Source organism: Quercus robur, chromosome 2, assembly GCF_932294415.1.
Source record: "Quercus robur chromosome 2, dhQueRobu3.1, whole genome shotgun sequence".
Classification (NCBI taxonomy): Eukaryota; Viridiplantae; Streptophyta; class Magnoliopsida; order Fagales; family Fagaceae; genus Quercus; species Quercus robur.
In genome coordinates this window covers 6,123,302-6,144,436 of record NC_065535.1, presented here as the reverse complement: position 1 = coordinate 6,144,436, position 21,135 = coordinate 6,123,302, and the positions used below count along the sequence as shown (strand labels likewise).

The 21,135-nt window shown below is 35.7% G+C and overlaps 2 protein-coding genes and 1 pseudogene across 8 annotated transcripts; 1 reads left to right on the top strand and 2 right to left on the bottom strand.

The window, feature by feature from the left end:
* The first annotated feature begins 1,182 nt into the window (after positions 1 to 1,182).
* On the top strand, positions 1,183 to 6,101 carry LOC126693959 (uncharacterized; annotated as a pseudogene).
* LOC126711754 (probable inactive heme oxygenase 2, chloroplastic) lies at positions 6,058 to 10,395 on the bottom strand. Of its 6 annotated transcripts, none has more exons than XR_007650741.1 (6): positions 9,796 to 10,395; positions 8,944 to 9,167; positions 8,304 to 8,411; positions 8,073 to 8,203; positions 7,799 to 7,888; positions 6,058 to 6,204 (listed from the first exon to the last, which is right to left on the bottom strand). XR_007650741.1 is itself a non-coding variant. In XM_050411283.1 (5 exons), the coding sequence occupies exons 1-4, from the start codon at positions 10,334 to 10,336 to the stop codon at positions 8,111 to 8,113; spliced, it is 966 nt and encodes a 321-aa protein (XP_050267240.1). In that variant the 5' UTR covers positions 10,337 to 10,395; the 3' UTR covers positions 7,537 to 7,888; positions 8,073 to 8,110. The 6 variants fall into 6 exon arrangements, 2 of the variants coding, with proteins under 2 accessions (XP_050267240.1, XP_050267241.1); XR_007650753.1 differs by having other exon boundaries at positions 7,799 to 7,859; XR_007650735.1 differs by lacking the exon at positions 6,058 to 6,204 and adding an exon at positions 6,220 to 6,586.
* Positions 10,396 to 10,634: 239 nt separating this feature from the next.
* Positions 10,635 to 19,334, bottom strand: LOC126711712 (uncharacterized). Of its 2 annotated transcripts, none has more exons than XM_050411280.1 (10): positions 18,249 to 19,334; positions 15,651 to 16,811; positions 14,315 to 15,460; positions 14,096 to 14,137; positions 13,437 to 13,513; positions 12,763 to 12,847; positions 12,576 to 12,659; positions 12,328 to 12,429; positions 12,144 to 12,242; positions 10,635 to 11,194 (listed from the first exon to the last, which is right to left on the bottom strand). In XM_050411280.1, the coding sequence occupies exons 1-10, from the start codon at positions 19,038 to 19,040 to the stop codon at positions 11,084 to 11,086; spliced, it is 3,699 nt and encodes a 1,232-aa protein (XP_050267237.1). In that variant the 5' UTR covers positions 19,041 to 19,334; the 3' UTR covers positions 10,635 to 11,083. The 2 variants fall into 2 exon arrangements, with proteins under 2 accessions (XP_050267237.1, XP_050267238.1); XM_050411281.1 differs by having other exon boundaries at positions 15,651 to 16,768; positions 18,249 to 18,412.
* Positions 19,335 to 21,135: the final 1,801 nt, after the last annotated feature.

Sequence of the window (21,135 nt, the reverse complement as noted above, 5' to 3'; positions counted from 1 at the left end):
ACACATCAGAGGGACCACATTTTCTGCTTTGCTTTTGTTTCTGTTTTACTAATAAGCACATGCAAACACTAAAATTTAAACCCAACAAAAATTTGGGACCACTGTGAGACACAATGACCACGATAGACAAAATGCCCATAAACAAACACAAATCCAAACGACAGGTAACATTACATCAACAAACATAACCAATATTCTCATTAGATTACATGTAACATTGACCATTGATTGATTACTCAAAAAACTATAAAACTACCACAAGCCCAAATTAAAAACCCAAACAGTGACTGATTTCTTACCAGGATTTAAGTCCCTCAAACAACCCATTGCTCGTCTAGGTTTATACTTGCAACGCTATTTCAATATCAGATGCAGAATGGGGTTTCTCCAAGGATTTTCATGTTTCTAGGGCTCATGAGGAAAAGAACTCATGGTTCGTGTTTTTAATCCATATTATGTTCTGATTTTAACAAAAGGGTGTTTTTCTAACGTCTGAGGGTGAGGTGGGTAACGGATTGAAGTTGAGGTGGGCAAAGTGTAAAGTTTTAAACCACAGGTAGGCAAAATGAAAATGGGCCATAGTACAGGTCGGTTTGTTGTAATTATCCCTTATTTATATGATCATTTTAGTAAAGAAAAAGAACTATGGTTTGACTTCATGGTTGACACCGGTGATGGTGGGAACTCCACTTATACTCTAGCACGACTACTTGCTCAGCCCCATATTAAAACTAGTTCTGAAATCTTAAAACGTGGAGACTTATTACTCATTGGTGGGGATCTTGCATAAGTTGGCAATACATATTATGATTCATAACATGATAATTTGACATTTTCTTTATGTAGTTAGCCTTTTAATTTTTTTGATTTGAGGCAAAAAATTTTACTATTTTTTTAAATAATTATTGAGGTGACATACATGATTGTTGTTAAATTTTCATTTGTTATACTATTCTACTTCTTTTTGCTAAGAGCTATACTATTCACCTTCAATTGTGTTACTACTATGTTTATATATTACTTGCTGTCACATATGTTGTTTAATTTTGAACATTTGCTTTTAGGATTTAATTTTGATTGTTTCACATCCAAGAGTATTCATACTTGTTTACATCATGTTAACACTCTTTCATATCAAGTAAAAATGTGGATATCAATTATAAAAGTGTGGGTATTATGTGAAACAATCGTTGCTTTTATTATTATAGGTATCCCAATCCCTCAGAGTTTACATATGAAAGGCACCTTTTTCGTCCTTTTAAGTATGCACTTCAGCCACCACCCTGTGATGAACAAGGACGTATGGGTGTCAAGAAGCTTGATGAGATGCCTCCCTATTATGAACAACAACGTATGGTTGTCGACAAGTCTGCAATCCCTCCTGGGATGACTAAGTTGAAGCAAGACAAAAAAGGAACTGAAAAATGAAGACAATCATTGTCATATAATGGACCTCGGTGTTTTGCTATTCTTGGAAACCATGGTTGGTCTTAGATTTCATATAGCTTTATCATCTTCTTTTTTTTTTTGAGAACTAGCTTTATCATCTTCTTAATTACTTTTTTTGAATCAGAAAAAGAGGGAATATCTTTTATATATGAAGGAAACATGATAAAAAGTAGTTTTAATTTTATTACAAAAATAACTTACAAAATATAAATTGATGTCTCAATAAATATATGTGGTTTCACTTTACTATATTCATGATAAACTTATAGTATCCTATAGAAAAAAAGTATTAGGATCATCTTCAATTCATTGGAAATCTTTTTACTATATATTTTCGATGAAAATTGCCATTCATGTATCACTTTTTTTATTTTTGGGTTTTGGAAAAGAACATTCTTCATACTCCTTTAAAAACACTTGCATCTATGTTAGGACATATGTGATTCACTTGTTAGGCAAGTGAATCACATATGTCATTATTTTATGTAATTGGCTAATCCTTTGACAAAACGAACTTTACTTGTATTTGAGTAGATCTAGGATGTGTTTAATACTTTAAGAAACTGTGTTTCAAGATCAAGTGTTAAAGACATGCAAGTCTGTCCAAGATTCAAGCTGAAGAAATACTGTTCATTAAAGCTCGACAGCTAGCTATCCATCGAGCTTAAGAAGTTGTTCCAGCCCCATGGCTCGACAGCTGCTCAACAGCATCTCGACAGACAGGTATCTGTCGAGTTTTATGAAAAACAGAATTCTAGTTCTGTTTTGACTCTAATCCGTGATTATGTGTTTGGGCTTTCTTTTTTTCTAACCCTAGACATATAAAATGATTATTTTAAGAACCGTCAAAGTGTACACAAGTTGCACAAGTGTTGAGAAAAGTCTGTTCAAGCAATTTGTAACCGGAGACAAAGTTTTACCCTAGTTCATCGTTCTTGTGAAGAAGTTGCTGTGTATGTGCACCCTAGGGTTTTGTGACCAAGCATCTTCTTAATCTTCATCGTTGGGATGAACTGAAGAACTTTGCAGCCAACAACCTTCTCTAGTTGGTGTTTGAAGTCGCATACTGGGATCCGCGTATTGGTTAGTCACGTACTTGGGAGCCGTACATCAAAAGGGGAAATTGTCACTACAGAACAAGTCCAATTGGGTATTGGGGTAAGGTTTCAACTGTAGGTTAGTATAAGGTACTAGGATTCCTTTACTTGTAACCGCTTATTTTGATAATAGTGGAATTTCGGGAATGGTGACCTGAAAATCACCTGGTGGGGGTTTTTGCCATTAGGTTTTCCCCATTCGTAAACAAATCACCGTGTTATTTATTTTCCGCTGCATAATTAGTTTATTTGTGATTTATTTGTGCTACCACGTGTTTGCATGTTAATTAACTTAATTAATTCACTTGGCTAAATTAATTGATTAATTTATCACAAGGGGTCAATTCGTTTTTAGCCTATCAATCTAGATTGCCATTGTTTTGTGGTAATATTTTGTTTTTGCTTGATAGATTGGTTTGATGGACTTCACACCTTTACGAGAAATATATGTCATAAAAGCTGGTTGGGTGGGTGGTTCATGCCTCAGAAGAAGAGTTATTTCGCCTTGCAACTCCCTATGGGATGGTGGATATTCGGTCTTGATCTTGCACTCCATGGTGATATTGATGTCTACCAATTCGAATTCTTCTCTAAATTAGCTAGGAAAACGGTATATACATACATATGTTTACTTACTCAAAGCATTAAATTACTGGATGAGAGTAATTAATTGCCTATGCATGCACATGCATTTTATACCATGAAGTATATAAATATGTATTATTATTATATGGATGATCTTAATGTTAATTGACTTTACCTTGCTTGTATATAACTGTGTAATTAAGGTGAGAAGGACAAACTCAGTAATCATCATGACACACCAACCAGATTGGCTTCTTGATTGGTATGAGAATGGTGATTCTCGAAAAGATGCTTCAGACTACCAATCAAATGGAAATAATGTCTCAGACCTGATATGTAACATTTTAAAAGAAAGGTGTAAACTTCGAATTGCTGGGGATATACATCACTATATGCGCCACTCAGTTGTTAGATCAGATGAGTTAGATAATTCTCAGTCAAAAAGAAGGAATGGACCAATTTATCCCCAACATCTACTTGTAAATGGTTGTGGTGGTGCATTTGCACATCCCACCCATGTCTTTAGCGATTTCAATGAATCTCATGGAGTTTCCTATAAGTGCAAACATGCTTATCCTCCTTATAAAATTTCAAGAAGGGTAATAGTGAAATTTTATTTTTTGTTCTTCCGTTCCCTTTAATTACCAACTTCACATTTTATAACATTTTTCTTCTGCTTCTTGCTTAATACATCTTATTGATTTTTAATTTGCAGCTTGCATTAAGAAATATTTGGAATTTCAGAAAGGAAAATTGGCAGTTTGACTTTATTGGTGGCATTATTTACTTTATGCTGGTCTTTTCTATGTTCCCACAGGTGAATTTCTTTTCTACTCCTAGTAGACTACTCAAATTTATAATGGTTTCTCTCTCAGATTTAAATCTCTCCGTAGGAAACATTAGGAAGTCATTGGAAAATTTATATTAGTAGACAGTATCAAGTTGATTTTTACTACTATTTTTTTCCTTTTTCATGTTCTTCTCCAGTGTGAGCTTGATCACATTTTCAAGGAAGATTCAATTTCTGGTTTCTCGAGGAGTTTCTTTGGCTCAGTGTGGAATGCTTTTATATACATGATGGATCTCTCTTATGTGTCTCTGGGAGGTGCTACGCTATTGCTAATTCTGGCAGTTGCATTTGTACCTTCCAAAGCGTCATGTAAGACACGGGTTATGATTGGAGTTCTTCATGTTTCTGCTCATCTGGCCGCAGCTCTAATTCTAATGTTGGTGCTGGAATTGGGTATTGAGACCTTTGTCCGGCATAAACTTGTAGCAACTTCAGGCCAGTTTTTCCTTTCTGTTATGTGACATTTCATGAATTTCTTTCTTGCTTCAAATTGTTTGAAAGAGTACGGTTATGTTTTCTGTTATATGTTGATTGATTTATGTACATCTAAGATAGTAAAGAAACAACTAAAATAAGACCTAACACTTACATGCTAACAAATTCAACCAAAATTTTTTTTTCTTGTTCAGGCTATCACTCTTTATATCGGTGTCACCAAACTATGTTCCATAGGCACCTCCCAGTTCCAATTGCCATTCAAGATAGTATAAAACGATGGACTTTTGGGCTTTATCCGGCATGTATCAAGTATCTCATGTCTGCATTTGATCTACCAGAGGTGAGAACAATAGGTACAGGGACCCAAAAAAAAAAAAATAATAATTCAATGGCTAAAGTAACATATATTGTGATTTTTACACACTATTGCGTATACACACGTCTAAAAGAACAATGAAATCATGAGTTAATTCACGTTTTCAATTTCAAAATCGTGAGTTAGACTCGCGATTTTAGTGTTACTACCACACAAGTGTGAAATAAACACTACTCTTGTGATTTATGTTAATAAAAATGATATCAGTTGTAAGCTTATGTAAAAGTAATGTTTGTTTTATCACAAATTCACAATTTATTACGTGAGAAATGCTCTTAGTTACTCCACAGACATGCTTCTTCTTCCTCTTCTTTACTGAACAATATTCATATGAAATGTGCAATCAGCTCATGGCTGTGACACGAAGCAATATTTGCAAGAATGGGATGGAGTCTATCTCTCGATGGGGTGCAATCATATATTATGCTTCCATCTTCCTTTATTTCTGGGTCTTGTCAACCCCTGCAGTTTCCCTTGTATTTGGAAGCTACCTATACATTTGCATCAATTGGTTTAACTTACACTACGATGAAGCCTTCTCCTCACTTAGGATTGCTGATTACAAGGCATTCACGCGATTTCATATCAAACATAATGGTGATCTTGAAGTTTTCACCCTTGCAGTTGATAAGGTAAGAAATTAACCCTTACAGGTGGAATTATATATAAATAAATAACATTCAAATAAATTTATAGACAAGCAATTAATTTAAATTAGTAAAGCCAAATTGTTTATTTTTGTGCTTGAATTTGAATGGTGGACTCTAGTATATACATGAACAAAAATAGAGCATCTATCTTTTATAGGAGGAAAAAAGTTTTTAATTTTAATTTTTCATATTGTTATAACTTATATCAAATCCTTGAACCTAATGAATATGGGATCTGGATCATTGATATTTAGGTAGCAGAGGATTGGGAGCTGGATCCTAAATGGGAGGAGACTAATAAATCAGTTGAGCCACCTTAGAGAGAATCCCAGCCAATGGAAAGCTGCTGATTCGGATCAAGAGCCGTTAAACATAGTTAGAATTATTGACAAATTCGTTATTCCACAAAAACATAGTCCTGAATCTCCTTAATGATTCCAGTGGAAGTGAAACAGAATAATAAATCCGATTTCTTGGTCAAATACTCACTGCCTAGGGCTGATGATAGCAACAAATAATGTTTTGTAAAACAGTGCTACACATGATCAGTTGTACAATAATTCATTCTTTTTCATGCGGTGCTGCTTATCTAGGATTGTAAATAAGCCAAGCTATGAATGAAAAGGTTCAGTTAGGCAATTGTGTACATTTATTTATGGGGAAAATGTAAAATTTTAAATGAAATAAAAAAAGGCCAAAATCAAATTGACCTTTAGTTTAAAATTGTAATCCAGTACAATGTAAATGTAACATTGTACCCTGCAAAGAAAAAGCAGTACAACACTTAGTTTACCTAATTGCTTGATTAAATCATACAAATTTCATTGACATTACTGAACACAAATTTCACCACCAGCATAAAGTATAAACAACCATATTAGCACTAGCCAACCCATGTAGAGCTAAACATAGCAGTACTGCAAATTACACCCAAAAAAAAAAAAAAAAAAAATCTCATAAGAATTTTGTCACGCCCAAGTTCAGCCAGTGTAGCATCTCTGCTGGTCCTTTCTAGCTTCTAGGGTTATACCATCCTCGGCCTTTTGGCTAAGATTGAGGGTAGCTTCTAGGGTTATAATCCAGGTACAAATAGTGTTCTCACATGACTATGCCACTAATGTCTCGAGACATGGACATCAGCCTTAAGAATGAACAACATAGAAATTATAAAACTCATTGCAAACAATGATAAACGAGAGGAAAACAAAAGAGCAAAAGAAAGTGCATATCAAGAGAATGTCAGAAACAAGGCCAACGGACTTTGGGAAAATTGACACCTCCAGCCACATAAGAAAATGGTGGTTGGTGACAAGGCCACAACTCGATCCATAGGACCCAAACCAAAAAGACTGATTTGAGTTGGTTTGGTTCGATTCTCTGAGTTAGAGAATTGTGTTACCTGACCCAACCCGAACTATATATATTACGTACAAATCTTAATATTATACATTGCTGCAATATAAAATTATAGATACATCATCAAATAGTGTGTACTATCCCTTTTCTTTTGTCCTCTATATCTGCTTCTACTCTTTAATATACTAGTCCATTTTGTTTTTAAGAGACAAGAGACCCATATAACCAAACTGAGCCAATCCAGAAAAAGATATTTGGTTTGGGTTGGTTCATTTCTATAGCTAATTCCGTTTGGTTTTGGGTTGAATTTGGTTGTATTGATTGTTAATTTTCCCAGAATCAAACCACTACCAACCCAAACCACGTTGCACCTCCAAAAAGGGGTGTGTATGTTTCTTAGTAGAGAGAGAGAGAGAGAACAAAAGGAAGTTGTGCCCAAGGTGAAAATCCCATCTGCAACACCTACAACAAGTGTGTGAGGTAGCAATGGTGGAGTGGCAGAAACGTAGTGGTTACCAGCAAAAACAGAACCTTGTTTCAAGGGGATTTCAAAATTGAGGTCAATTAGTAATAGATAATATCATTTTATTTTTAGAATAAGATTATCAACCCATTACATGTTTAGTTCAAAACAAAAGGCAATTTCTTTCCATAGTCCATCAGATAAAATATTGTTAACAATTTTCAAAAGGCTTGTAACTGAACTTACTGGTCAACATCAGGTAGTAGGTCTCATAGTAATACATAATACAATTTTAATTTTAGAATAAAAATAGATCATCAACCCATAACATGGTTTGTTCTTCAAAGGATAGGAAATTTCTTTCCATAGTCCATCAGATAAAATATTGTTAACAATTTTCAAAAGGCTTGTAACTTTACCTACTGGTCAACATCAGGTAGTATGCTTGAATATCATAAAGAATGAACTTAGTAGTCTACATGGCACTAAAACACTATAAGACTAAAAGGGCAACTTCAAAAACCCAGAGCATACCAGGAGTCATTCAGAGGAAGCTTTGCTTTACTTTGGGGGAAAAGAACTGAGATCCAGCCACCTGCACATCAATCATCCAGTCCAATAGGACTTTTTGATAGGATAACTTAGTAAAGGGATCAGAGTTATCAAAAAAGAAAAAACTTAATAAGGTGATCAAGCTAACTAAAAATGCTTCAAGGTAATAGAGCATGAGGAAAGTCATTGAAATGATTTTCAGCATATCTGTTCAATTTAATAATGAACAAACAAAAAAGAAGAATTGCAGCTTCACCTCTTGAAAAACATTCAGAATTGTAATTTGAGATGACTTCATAAGATGATCAAGCGGACAATCTGCCCCAGGAAACGAAATGCCTTTGTTGCTTCTTTTAGGCATCTGTTTTTCTCATCACGACACCAGTGCTACATCAAAGAATTTCAAACATCCAATAGATAAGTATTAGAGATCTCCCAACTTCAAACTAATGCAAATCAATTAGACATGGCAGGCACATGTATTAACCTCGCCAAGCATGTTGAGCTTCTCACGAACATCTTTTATCAACTCTGCATCATTGCCCTCCCATCTGAAGAATTCCAACTCCCTTCCTTCTAGGAGCTTCTCAGAAACCTAAAGACAACATATCAACAAGAAAGTGCTGTATTGATAGTTTGATACACATGCTTGAAAGAAATAGAAACATTTGAAGAGCTTTAATTTTTCTTGATGGGTCCAAATAGGGAAAAGTTTTATACAAGCCATCGACCATCAACCCATCCAGGGACATGCAGTGAAAGAATAACCATACATTGTCCAAATTATTGAAAGTGCTTAGGGCTCAATAAATGAGTGTTGCTTAAAATTTGTGATAAATGTAAAATGAAAATAACACAGAAATCACACAAATACACACAAGTGAATCTATGTGTCCGTGCCATGTCTATAAAAAAACCAACTTCATTTCAACTTTAAACTTGAATCATCTACAAATACATGTTGGGGTGTCACCCAGAGGCTAAGGCTTGATTGTTATTGTTGTTGTTGTTGTATCATTTCCAAATACTCAATAAATTACTGTAAAAAAATATTTTCCAATCATGAAACACCGATACAGCATCAAATTGCTGAAGCAGCATGGACAAGAATATAAAATCACGCATACCTGTCTTGCTATCACTTGACCTCCTGCTATATGCGAAAAATATATATTGTAGAAATGGCACATGAACAATGGGGCACTCTTCTCTGAAAGTTCCCCCAAATACTTGGCATAAGAAATCCCCGGACCGCTAGGTTCAGGAATCACAAAGCCCTGCTGCCCAAGCCAATCTAAATCTTTTTCAAGAGCTTCTGATCGTTCCAATCCAGTTTTTCTGAAATAGGCATCTGTAATAAAATAATAAAATCCCACACATTAGAATCTCACAAAAACACCGACTCTTATTTTCTTGCATCAACATTTTCCTACAATTTTTTTTTCATCAATGGGCTTAAATACACGATTGGTTCCTAAAGTTTAGCTCATAAGCAATTTTAGTGCATTAACAACGTGGACAAACTAAAAACTGACACATCATCATTATATTAGACACATTAGAGACTAAAAATGATCACTTAAAAAATTTGTTAAGAACAAAAATTAGTCAATTTAAGTTTTTTAGGGACTAAAAGCGATTTCTTTAATGCTCTGTTTGTTTTGTAGCAATTTCTGTATTATCCAGTGTTTGGACAGTTCCAATAAAGTGGAAAATGTTTTCCGCGCGAATAACGTTTTCCAAAACTACACATGCTTAAGAAACCACCATAAATAAACTACCAGCCACAAATGATTTCCAGCTCATTTTCAAGGTCACAACCAAACACAAGAAAAATGAGTTAGTTTTCAAGAAAATGTTTTCCCTGAAAATGATTCATTTTCAAGAAAACATTTTCCGTTTGAAAAAAAAAAAAAAAAAAAAAAAATTAGCATCACAGATTGTCAGGACAAAAAATAAAATTAAACTCGGTCACTCACAGGCAACGTGACTGGATTCATCGACAATGCGCTCTACAGTGTTGAAGACGAGCTTGCTATCAACCAAATAATTGAGGAACCCTTCCATGCTGGGCTGCCACGTCACTCCTCCATCATCATCACCATCATTATCGTTGTCTGAACCTAAATTATCGTCTTCTTTTTCGTCTTCACTGAGTGAATCTTTAGTGTATTTTTTGCCTTTAACGTTTCGGAGTCTCATAGCAACGAACCTCATCTCTTCAGTGATTCCTATGCTTTCTCCTGGATACTGCCTCCTATACCTCTTCCTCCGCTTTATAATTGGCGGAGCACTGGTTGTTGTTGTTGTTGTTGAAATCGACGGAGATGGTGAATACGACGACGTGTTGGAACCAGAACAACATAGAATTAGGGCTCTTCTGTTACTCGTACTCTTCTTCTTCTGATTCATCGTGTTCGTTGAAATGAAGGAAGAAGAATGCATTGGCGTTGAGTGTTGTTGTTGTTGTAGTTGTAGTAGTAGAAGAGGTTGCTGCACCGTCGTCTTCCATAACGACATCGTTTTGGAACTCCAACAGGAGGGGGAGAGAGAGAGAGAGGCAATGGTGGTTCTGAACTTCTTATTACTGATATTTTCTTGTATTACAGCATTTGGGCTTCAAGTTAATGGGCTTCGTAGCTATTATTGGGCTTTTTGGCCTCACGGGCTGTGATTACAGTGGAATTTTTTTTTTTTTTGAAACTTGATTACAGTGGAATTATTGGGTACCTATTACAAGTTTATATTTAAACATGTTGTAAAATTTAGCAAAAACTTATTCCTTACTCATACAATACACAAAAACTTACAAAATCTGTTTAGCGAATGGTAATGGTAATGTAGATTTGTATTGATTTTTCTTTTTCTTTCTTTGAAGTACATGTACATACAACACCTTTGTAAACCTAACCTAAATGGAGGCTTATCCACAATGTACAAAGAATAAAAAATGGTTGCAATGAATGATGTACAGATTGGAGAAGAAGAAGAAAATTGATATCGAGGATTAAAAGACAAAGAATGTGAGAAAAAGTCTCTGTGCAGTTTAGGCCCAATTATTAGGTCCATGGTCCTCCGATGTCATCTCAACAGATCAGCAAGCATTCTTATATACAGGCTGCCAGACTTGCAGATGAATTGTGCTCGCAACCATCTGCAATATTTCTTCCACAGCTCCTATAGTCATCTTGGTAACCAGTGGAGCCCAGCTCCAGACTTTCTAGTGATTAATTGCACAAATTCAGTGGGCAAAACTGAGTAATGCCGTCACCTATAACGCTCTATCAGCTTCTGCAAAAATTCTAATGTCCGAGTATACGAAGGATCTGAACGGTTAATTGGTTTACATGAATTAATATGATCTGTTGACTCTAGTACCTGTTAAGAAAAGTAAAATATGTAAGTGAAGGGATGATGAATAGGAAGAATGATAAGTAATACGCATGAGCTAGAAGATCATGCATTCATTTGAAGTTGTCATCATTTAAAACGGCAAGGCTATGAGGCCAAGTTCCTAGAACTATATAAGCCGCAAAGTAAATCCATTTCAGAGAAAATGAAAGGCCCGACATCTGTCCAGATTGATCCTCTAACTGATCACCTCACAATATATTCAGTTGATCCCTCACCATGTGCATCCTATCAATCTTTTCAGCCTACAAATGTGAGATCAATATCATTCCCTAACTGCTCAAATCTAAGAATTAACATCTTAAAGGTCTCCCATCTGCTGCTGAAAATAACACATGTTCTTAAACACTGTCGACCAATACTTTGATAAAACAACAGGCCCAAGACATACTCATGTTTGACAAAAACATATGTAAAAAGGTTGAATGCCACAGTTTCCAGGAACCAATCTATGAAATCATTGAAATGTACAAGAATACCCAATCAAAAGATTTTGCATTTTTCTAATGCTTACCTGTTAACTAATTATAAATAACATATATAGCACGTCACTAATTTAATCAGAAAAGATTATCTCCTCTACAAGATGCAGACTAGACTCAAACCAATGTGCAGTGATGTATCAGCATGTCATGAAAACAAATGGAGGACTAGTAACTGACAAATACTTCCAAGATAATTGATGGCTCATGGCAAAGTCTAAACAAGCTTTAAAGCTTTTCCTGCTAATAAAGAAAAAAGTTAAAAACTAATTTGCAAGGCATGAAGGGTATGTTCATGTTCAACAGCCAACACTACATATGCAATGACACTCTAAAGTCATTTCAACCAAATTTTTAAAACCTAACTACTTAGGCAAAAGACCTCTTTGTCTTCTTCAGCCTAAGTGTCATATGTTTATCAAAGTCATACTTACAACAAGTTCGCCAAATCCAGGATATGCTGATTCAATTGATACTATTTCCATTCGGAAGGCCCATCCTCCGTAACCTTCAACAAGGGGAGTAACCTTGGTCTGCAAAACAGTTACCAGCTACCTCTTAAGCTCAGAAAAAGATACACGGGAAGAGATACACTATTTTAACCAAACTGTGGACTACCTCACAGAAACTGAGGACATCAAGCACCCCTTTCTTATGAAGGTCTCGGATATAGTCGTTAAGCTCTACTAGTCTCGGCGACCCACTCCTTAGCTCCCCTATCTAAGAACAGCATGAATTAAATGCTATTAACATCTACTTGTACAACGATTATTTTAACTACAAGATAATGTAGAAACCAACAATCACGTGTTATTGGGGGTGGGGGGATAATAACCCAGCTTAGTTTATAAAGATCATATACTCACAGTTGGGGCAGGGCGAAAAACCAGGCCCATTCGCCAAGGCATGTCTGCTAGTTTGCTGCCAAAATGTGGGCAGCTATAGAACACCTGAAACCAGGTTAAGACACAAGCATCATAAAGAATTGATAATTGAAAGTTAATCAAAGGATCAGCAATGTAAGAAAATATTTAATTATTGATTGAAGCATACAACTCCAGCAGTGTTGTTCACAAGGTTATCTATATTTTCTGCCTTAGCTTTATGTAGCATCTGCTTTACAACCAAGCCTCCCATGCTGCAAAAAGCAAAAGTAAATACATTAAATAAGATGATACACACGCACAGAGAGAGACCAAATGCTACATGCTGTGAAACAACAAAAACAGACTCATCATGTTGCTCTAGGAGTCCTACAATGTCTACCAATAATGGAATTAGTTTCTTTTTCCATCTTATACCAATTGGCTGATAATTTTATTAGATGCGAAATTGCAAATAGAAGCAATATATTAGAAACAAGATATGGTAGTCAAAATTCCCTGACCATTAGGATGAGTTATCATCTATTCACTAAATCAAACCAAACCTACTGACATAAGGACTCTTATTTCCAGGGACATAAATCATCAGTGAAATACTTGAGCACCACGGTTAAGCTAATGAGTGCCTATTTGGAAGCAAATATCAATTTTAGATGTCAAACTTGGCAAAAATATGTTATGTTAGTTACAGCATTGAAAATAAAGGAAAATCAGTGAAACCTTTAGAGGAAAAAAATCTTTGTGTGTGCGTGTGTCACTTTCCTAATGTGCATCAAATACAAAAAGATTCTCTGTTATTGCTAAGAAACCACACAATCTCCTCCCTAAGACCACTATAAAAACCTGTGAGTCACAAACACCACCGGTCGATTCCCAATGCCTGCAGCAACAAGCTTCTCCAATAGCATGGAGCTTACTTCCTGCACATTTCCAGCAGAAGCAGGAAAAGACAAGCATCAGTAGAAATCAAATTATATATAAGCCAACCAGCAAAGAAGGAACTGTGAGAACAGCAGATTCCATAAAGAGACAATTGAATGAAGCAAATGCTACAATTTGAAGTCACAAAAGATCAAAACTAGGTCAAGTAACATTATAGCTTTTTCCATATGAAGGAAATCTGAAGATCATCTTCTACTCATCAATAGAAGTACCACCTAGGATTGGCCTAGACTGACTAGGATGAAATCCCTTAAAGATATACATTCAAATTATGCAAACATTAACCTCCATGGGTTCCCATAAATAACAAGGTGTGAGAACTGTGCATCTTATACCCATGTCAACGATTGATGCTCACCAACCATAGAAGTGCAAAATAATATGAGCTAAAATTTCGAAAGGAAAGTTCCCATTCCCCCATAACTCATGCTTCCTAAAAAGAATCACAAAGTAACCTGTATGTATACAACAAACATCTTGCGTATGAATAACATGATGGGTGTTAACAACTCAAATGACATATAAAGCTGCTTCTTGACTGTCAACCAAAACATACAAACCTGAAGGGGCAAGCTAGCTCCAGACCATTGTGTGAGATTTGTCTGTATAAAACATGCAACTCTGGATTAGATGCTGAACATGGGGACCTCAAGATCACCTCCATAAACCAACTAGTCATCAAGGAATTAAGGACAAAATTTCCAAGAGGTAGCAGATACCAGAAAGATCTTTTAGTAAAACAAGAACCTTTTAAATTTAGTACCAGAGTCAAAACAAACCTTGTATTTGAGAGTAAACATGCGAACTTGAGGAATGTCAGATGAAAGCCATTCACCTGGCCAAAATGTTCCTAGCTTCCCTGCTTCCTCATCAATCTTTTCTACCAAGCCAGACGTAGTTGAGGTCTTGTCCTCAGCTATGCGCCAAGACCTATAAGCCCCACCACGGATCCCATGGACAAAAACAACATCCAAAAGAGGCAGTTCTGATTGTGAGCCAGCATAATCAACAGAACTAGAAAAACTACCATCATTTCGGGGTGTGTTTACAGGCGTACCCTCACTGGCTACAGTAGTAGCCAGAGTCGAAGATTTATCCCTTCGAACATTGTCCTGATCTACTTGTTCAGGACACTTCCAGTGGGGAAGTTCGGGATTGATTAAAAATACCATATCTTTATATCGAGGACAATTGTTATCTCTGTTTGAAACACCAGTATCAGGAAGATTCTTATTTACATGGTCTTTATCAATTTGGTGATTGCAAAATATATTTAGAAGTGTTGCCCTAGCATAACTTTGTATCTTAGGGTCGCTGCAACCTGGACTCTTCCCATTAGCACAATCCTCAAGCCATTTACACCAAGTTTCATCCGCCATAATAACCTTCTGGGCTTTTGGAAGAAGTGAAAGGATAGCTAACAGCCGAGCTGCATGCTTGCGAATGTGGGCTGTAGCTGGAACACGAACACTAGATGAATCATTAGTATCAGAAATAGGTGATTCCCCATGACCATTTGGAACTCGATCCTGAGCCTCGAGTGTTCTGGATGCATCATACGCTTCAATTGCAGCAAGTTTCTCATAATCATCACATAACAGAAAACGTCTCAACAGACACAAAACCCCAAAATCGGTTATTTTTTCCTGAAATTGAGGCTCTTCAGCACAAATTTCAGTCAGTGCTTTGATCCCCTTCAGGGTTGCCGATGCAGAATCTGCAGCATCAAACTTAGCCAGGCTATCTTTCTTTAGATTTTTAAGTGGTCCCACAAAAGGTTCCAGAGAAAGAAGATCTGCCAGAGGGAATGTATCCACAGAACCAGTGGCTGTTCCCAGCTGCTTCACTGCCAGATTAACAACAGCAACTGCTAATTGATTAGCAATTTGTGAAGCAGAAAGAATGTTTGACTGATCAATTTTAGTCTGCAAAAGTGAGTAAACTTCATGAATACTAACAGAGAAAGAGCACTGATAGAAAAGAAGAATTATCTATTAAAAAAAAAACAATTTAATGATAGTCCAAGAAATTATAACTGAAGTATAACCAGATAAAATTTCTTTCTGCAACACATTTCAATGTTAAATAGCAATGAGATAGAAAATTTCTTCAAACCTTCACTTTGTCATTTTTAGGTTGAGTGTTTCCTTTAGCTGATGTCTTGGCAGAACCCAGGATTTCAATTAGCAGAATAGCCAACCATCCTTGAGAAATTGGTACAGAAGATGGTCCATAATCTTCAAGAATGTGAGAAAGTATCTTTTTGGCCGAAGATCGTACGGTGTCTGAGGAATTTTTCCCAAAAATCCAAGGAAGCAATATACCAGACCACTTTTGACTCTCTTCAAGGGATAAGTGCATGTTCCCAGTACAAATTAATTCTAGTGCTTTTGCTAGTGCATCTTGCACATGCTTATGCTTTGTCAACCGTTTAGCAGTGTCCCTCATTAGATGTAGGCCCTTCTCCATCACTATCTTTTTGGCCTCAGGGCTTCTCTCAACAGAAACCTGAAAGGCAGACAATGCCACCAGAGCCAAAGAAATGTCCTCATTTTTACTTGCCTGCGAAATAGTAGAAAGAAGACTAGAACTCCAATCAGAAACAGAATCATTTAAGGGCAGATTACGGTCCTCTAGTAGCAACCGTGCCACCAAACTCCCATGCCATTTCACAGATCTCTCTGGTGCCACTAAAGCAGTCATGACAGCATGGCCATCTTGATCCAGTTCTTGAATATGAGACCTATTCACCTCTGATGCCGTTGCCCAATTTGCTAATGCCCATGCAGCAAAAGGTACAGAAACATGTTCACAATGCAAATCATCCCAAAGACCAGGAACAACAGCAGAAGACAAATTATTAGCTTGCATTAGTGAACCATTGTGCTTATTTTGTAGGAAGAAAGCTTTAGGTGCATGCCTAGCTGATTGTACATGATTGGTTTCACCAATCCCTAATTCCATAAGCTCACTTGTTCTTGAAAGCCCCAATACTGTAGTTCCTCCAAAAATTTTCATTCCAATCCCTTTTATTCCGTTCCCACCATCTTCATCATCTTGATTGGCATTTGATTCATCCAAGTGAATGCCACCTTCCTCAAGAACTTGAATGGCAGCAGCAATATCTCCAGTTTCAGCATGCCCTGGTAGGGATGGCTGAAATGATACCTTGTCTGAACTATCACAGCTGGAAGTAACAATATCCATAATGGCAGCCACAAGCATGCTCCTACCTTTCAAAGAATCAGAAACATCGAATGAACTACGTCTTGATTGCTGCTCCCACAAAAATGCAATATATCAATGGCAAAACAAAAACTAAAAGCATCAAAAGATGAGGGTCTGTGACAGTTTTAATAATTAGTGAAAAATCAAAGAACTGTAACAATGATCAAGCTATTTCTTGTATTTGTTAGGGCAAGACTTAGATATAGTACTTAAATGCTGTTCATTAGGTTCTTCTCTTAGGATTTTGACATGTGCATTTTTTCTCATGGGATGGAGGTATATTTTTTAATTAAGTATTCACATGGCTGAATCTTAAAAAGGGGAACCTAAGGAATAGCACCTAAAGTACTATACCTAAGTTTTGTTCTATTTGATATTGATATTCCATATTACTTATTAAACAAAAAACAAAAATAAAATTAGATGATTTGCTATTTATTGATATTGTCCAATACGAACAGGTCAGTCTCAGGTTCCTTTCATATGCCAATTCACATTATATTAACTGTTTCTTAAAGACATTGCCTGTCCACCTTTGAGATTTACACCTGAATTTAACAACCAAATTAGGTTTTTTCCTCTTCTAGTTTTACGTACACAAACCCGACATCTTACTTTTAACTTGTTTATGCGAATGGAAGAAATTCAGCATTCAAATTTTTGGGTGGTTGCAAATTCCGAACAAATTAGTATTTGATGTGGACTCCAAAATGGTTTTTTTTTTTTTTTTTTTTTTTTTTTTTTTTTTTTTTAATGGAGTCCAAAATGAAAATTAAAACAAAATCTGTCAAAAGTTATGAGTTCCAAGTCATAAACAAGGATCTAGGGCCATCAACTAACTAGCCTTATTCTACTCAAGAAAAAAGATAATGCTTATTAGTATTGGCGTTGTCCTGTTTGATTTTACGTTTGATGCTGGTACTTCTAACAGTAATCTATAAAGCGAATGCTATATTTACCAGTCCATACTACCCTATAATAAAGCATGATCAACCATATATCGAATTCCTAGAACACAATTCAGAATTCATTGGATGTGGTTACAAGTGAATGCAATCATTGTAGATTAAACTCAACAATAAGAACAGGAAAGACCTTCAAACCAAAGTCCAAACTCCTATAGATTAAGCTATTTAAATGAATCAACTTTATTGATCAAACCAATACAAAGCTACTTTCCGAGACTTAGATAATTGAAAAATCCAACATTTCAAGCTATTTAACTAAATCAACTATCACACACAAATGGCATTGATTCGTCAACTGTTCAAACTAATCCAAAGCTACTTTCCAATACTTGAATACATCAAAATCTAACATTTCTATATAATAAATAATAAAAATTAGAAAACCTATAGATTAAGCTAATGGCATTGATTCTTCAATTGTTCAAACTAATCCAAAGCTACTTTCCAATACTTCAATTCATGAAAATCTAACATTTATATATCTAATTAATATCAAAAAAAATTGATGGAAATTCACCTTCTTCGACCGCTGAGGGTGACATGAGAAAATGAACCTGAGAAGCTTGGGAATAGCATGAGGCCTCCCAAGCACGGAGGCGGAGACATTAGGATCGGCGATCAAGTACGCGAGCGCCCTCGCCGACTCAGCCTGAGTCCCAAACCCGTCCCTGGGGACCGCCACGGACTCAAGCAACCAATCGACGACGGCGCCACCTCCAGCACCAACGATCGCGGCCCTGCGACTGGCATTGGCAGCGGAAATGTCGGCGAGGAGCGCCGCGACCCTAAGTTCGAAGCCGGAGCGGACCTCATGATTGGCGGAGGACAAGACGGAGCTGAGAGACTGCCAGAGAACGGAGGCGGCGACGCCGGTTTGCTTGGCGTGGTGGAAGATTCTGTTGACGGAATCGGAGGATTTCTTGACCGTGCGTTCGATTCCGGTGTACAAGGGATTAGTAGAAGTGGAGGAGGAGGAGGAGTTGTGTTCGTCTGAGGTGGAGAGGATAGCGTAGTAGGAGGCGATTGAAGCGGAGAGGAGTGTAGCGGAGAGAGCGAGCAGGGAATTGCGAGAGAGAGAGGCTGTAGCAGAGGTGGCGGTGGCGGTGGCGGTGGTAGTAGTGAGAGTGTGATGAATGGAAGAAGGCGGCGGCGGCGGTGGCGGTGGCGGTGGCGGCGGAGGGGCTTTTTGGGAAATTTTGAGATTGTTTGAGGGTTCGATTGGGTTTTGTGAAGAGGAAAATTGAAGGCGAGGGTGATTAGAGAGAGGGAAACGGAGAGAGCGTCGGGTTCTGAAGCAGAGCCGAAGCATAGTTTGTTTAGAAAGAAAGGGAAGGGAAGAGAAGAGAAGAGAAGAGAGAAGGGAAACCTGTTATTTATTGAGGTCTTGATTGGGTCTGGGTTTTGTGTAATGTTTTTCTACTTCTTTGTTTCTTTTGTTTTTGATTGTGTGGGAGAGTGAAGAAGGAGGCGTGTATGGCGGGAGCAAAAAACGCGATTTGTATTGTACGTGTAATAGGAGGGAATTTCCCCCCAGAATGGTGATAGATGGTGAATAATGGTCTACAATAGGAGGGAATTTCCCCCCAGAACATGCGAACCTTGTAGCTGTAGGAGACATTCTTTTTCTTTCTATATTTGTTTTTCTTAAAACAAATAAAAAATAAAAAATAAACACACACACAAAAATAATGGAGAAAGAATGAAGTTTGCAGGAAAAAAAGACCATAAACTCCGCTCTGAAAAAACTAAAATAAGGTTCATTCTTCTAATATAAGTAATAATCATACAAGTAATATATGTAACATATAACTTTTTGATAGGTGAATGTAGAATAAAAACCTTTTTCAAAAAGTAGAAAAATTCGAATATGATAGTTCTTCCGTTGGTGGAATCAGTTTTAAAATAAGTAATAATCATACAAGTAACATATGTAACATATAACTTTTTGATAGGTGAATGTAGAAAAAAAACCTTTTCAAAAAGTAGAAAAATTCGAATATGAAGTTCCTCCGTTGGTGGAATCAATTTTAAAATAAGGGAAAAATTAACGGATTTCTTAAAATAACTATTTTAGAAACTTTTTATAAGAAGAAAAAAAAAAATTTAAGCATTTTATATTTTCCAAGATAGTGTTATTAAAACTTTCTTAAAATGATGTATTAACAAATATTCTAAAAACACCCATTAAATGACCTTTAAAATCAATTATATATATATATATATATATAAAACTTAAAAGACAAAATTTAGTTACAAAATTAGTTGTAGTCTAAAGTTACAACCTTACTCAATAAAATAAACATTACTACATATTTTAAAAATCTAACCGTTAAATTGTATATTCTTTACATTCTTAATACACATATCAAATTTTCTGTCAATCGGATATTATTTATTATATGATCTATAAGCTTATATTTTAAGGATAATTTTTAACTACAAAAACTAACAATTAAAACAATTTATTGATAGTATAGTTATTGATCTTTAATTTTTTTTTTTTTTTGAAATTTTGCAAGCACAGAGGATATAAGAAGAAGACGTAATCCAATGGTGGAATTCTCAAAATTTACATCCAATGAAAAAATATTGAGTAAGGTTGTAAACTTAGGCTACAACCAATTTTGTAACTAAACTTTATCCTAAATTAAATCATGTACTCTATATATATACACAAATAAATAATCCATGAGCATTCCATCCCATTCTTTATATCATTTTTGTTACTCAAATTGTGATTAATCATGCACAAAATTACTCAACAAAAAAAATATACACATTTGTTTTTATATCTCACTAGTTTCCAATCTCTCTCTCTCTCTCAAATGCTACAATGATTGCACTATAAATGAGTCGCAGAAACTTCTTCATTTTATTGTTTACATTCTTAATACACATATCAAATTTTCTGCCAATCGGATATTATTTATTATATGATCTATAAGCTTATATTTTAAGGATAATTTTTAACTACAAAAACTAACAATTAAAACAATTTATTGATAGTATAGTTATTGATCTTTAATTTTTTTTTTTTTTTTTGAAATTTTGCAAGTACAGAGGATATAAGAAGAAGACGTAATCCAATGGTGGAATTCTCAAAATTCACATCCAATGAAAAAATATTGAGTAAGGTTGTAAACTTAGGCTACAACCAATTTTGTTACTAAACTTTGTCCTAAATTAAATCATGTACTCTATATATATACACAAATAAATAATCCATGAGCATTCCATCCCATTCTTTTTATCATTTTTGTTACTCAAATTGTGATTAATCATGCACAAAATTACTCAACAAAAAAAATATACACATTTGTTTTTATATCTCACTAGTTTCCAATCTCTCTCTCTCTCTCAAATGCTACAATGATTGCACTATAAATGAGTCGCAGAAACTTCTT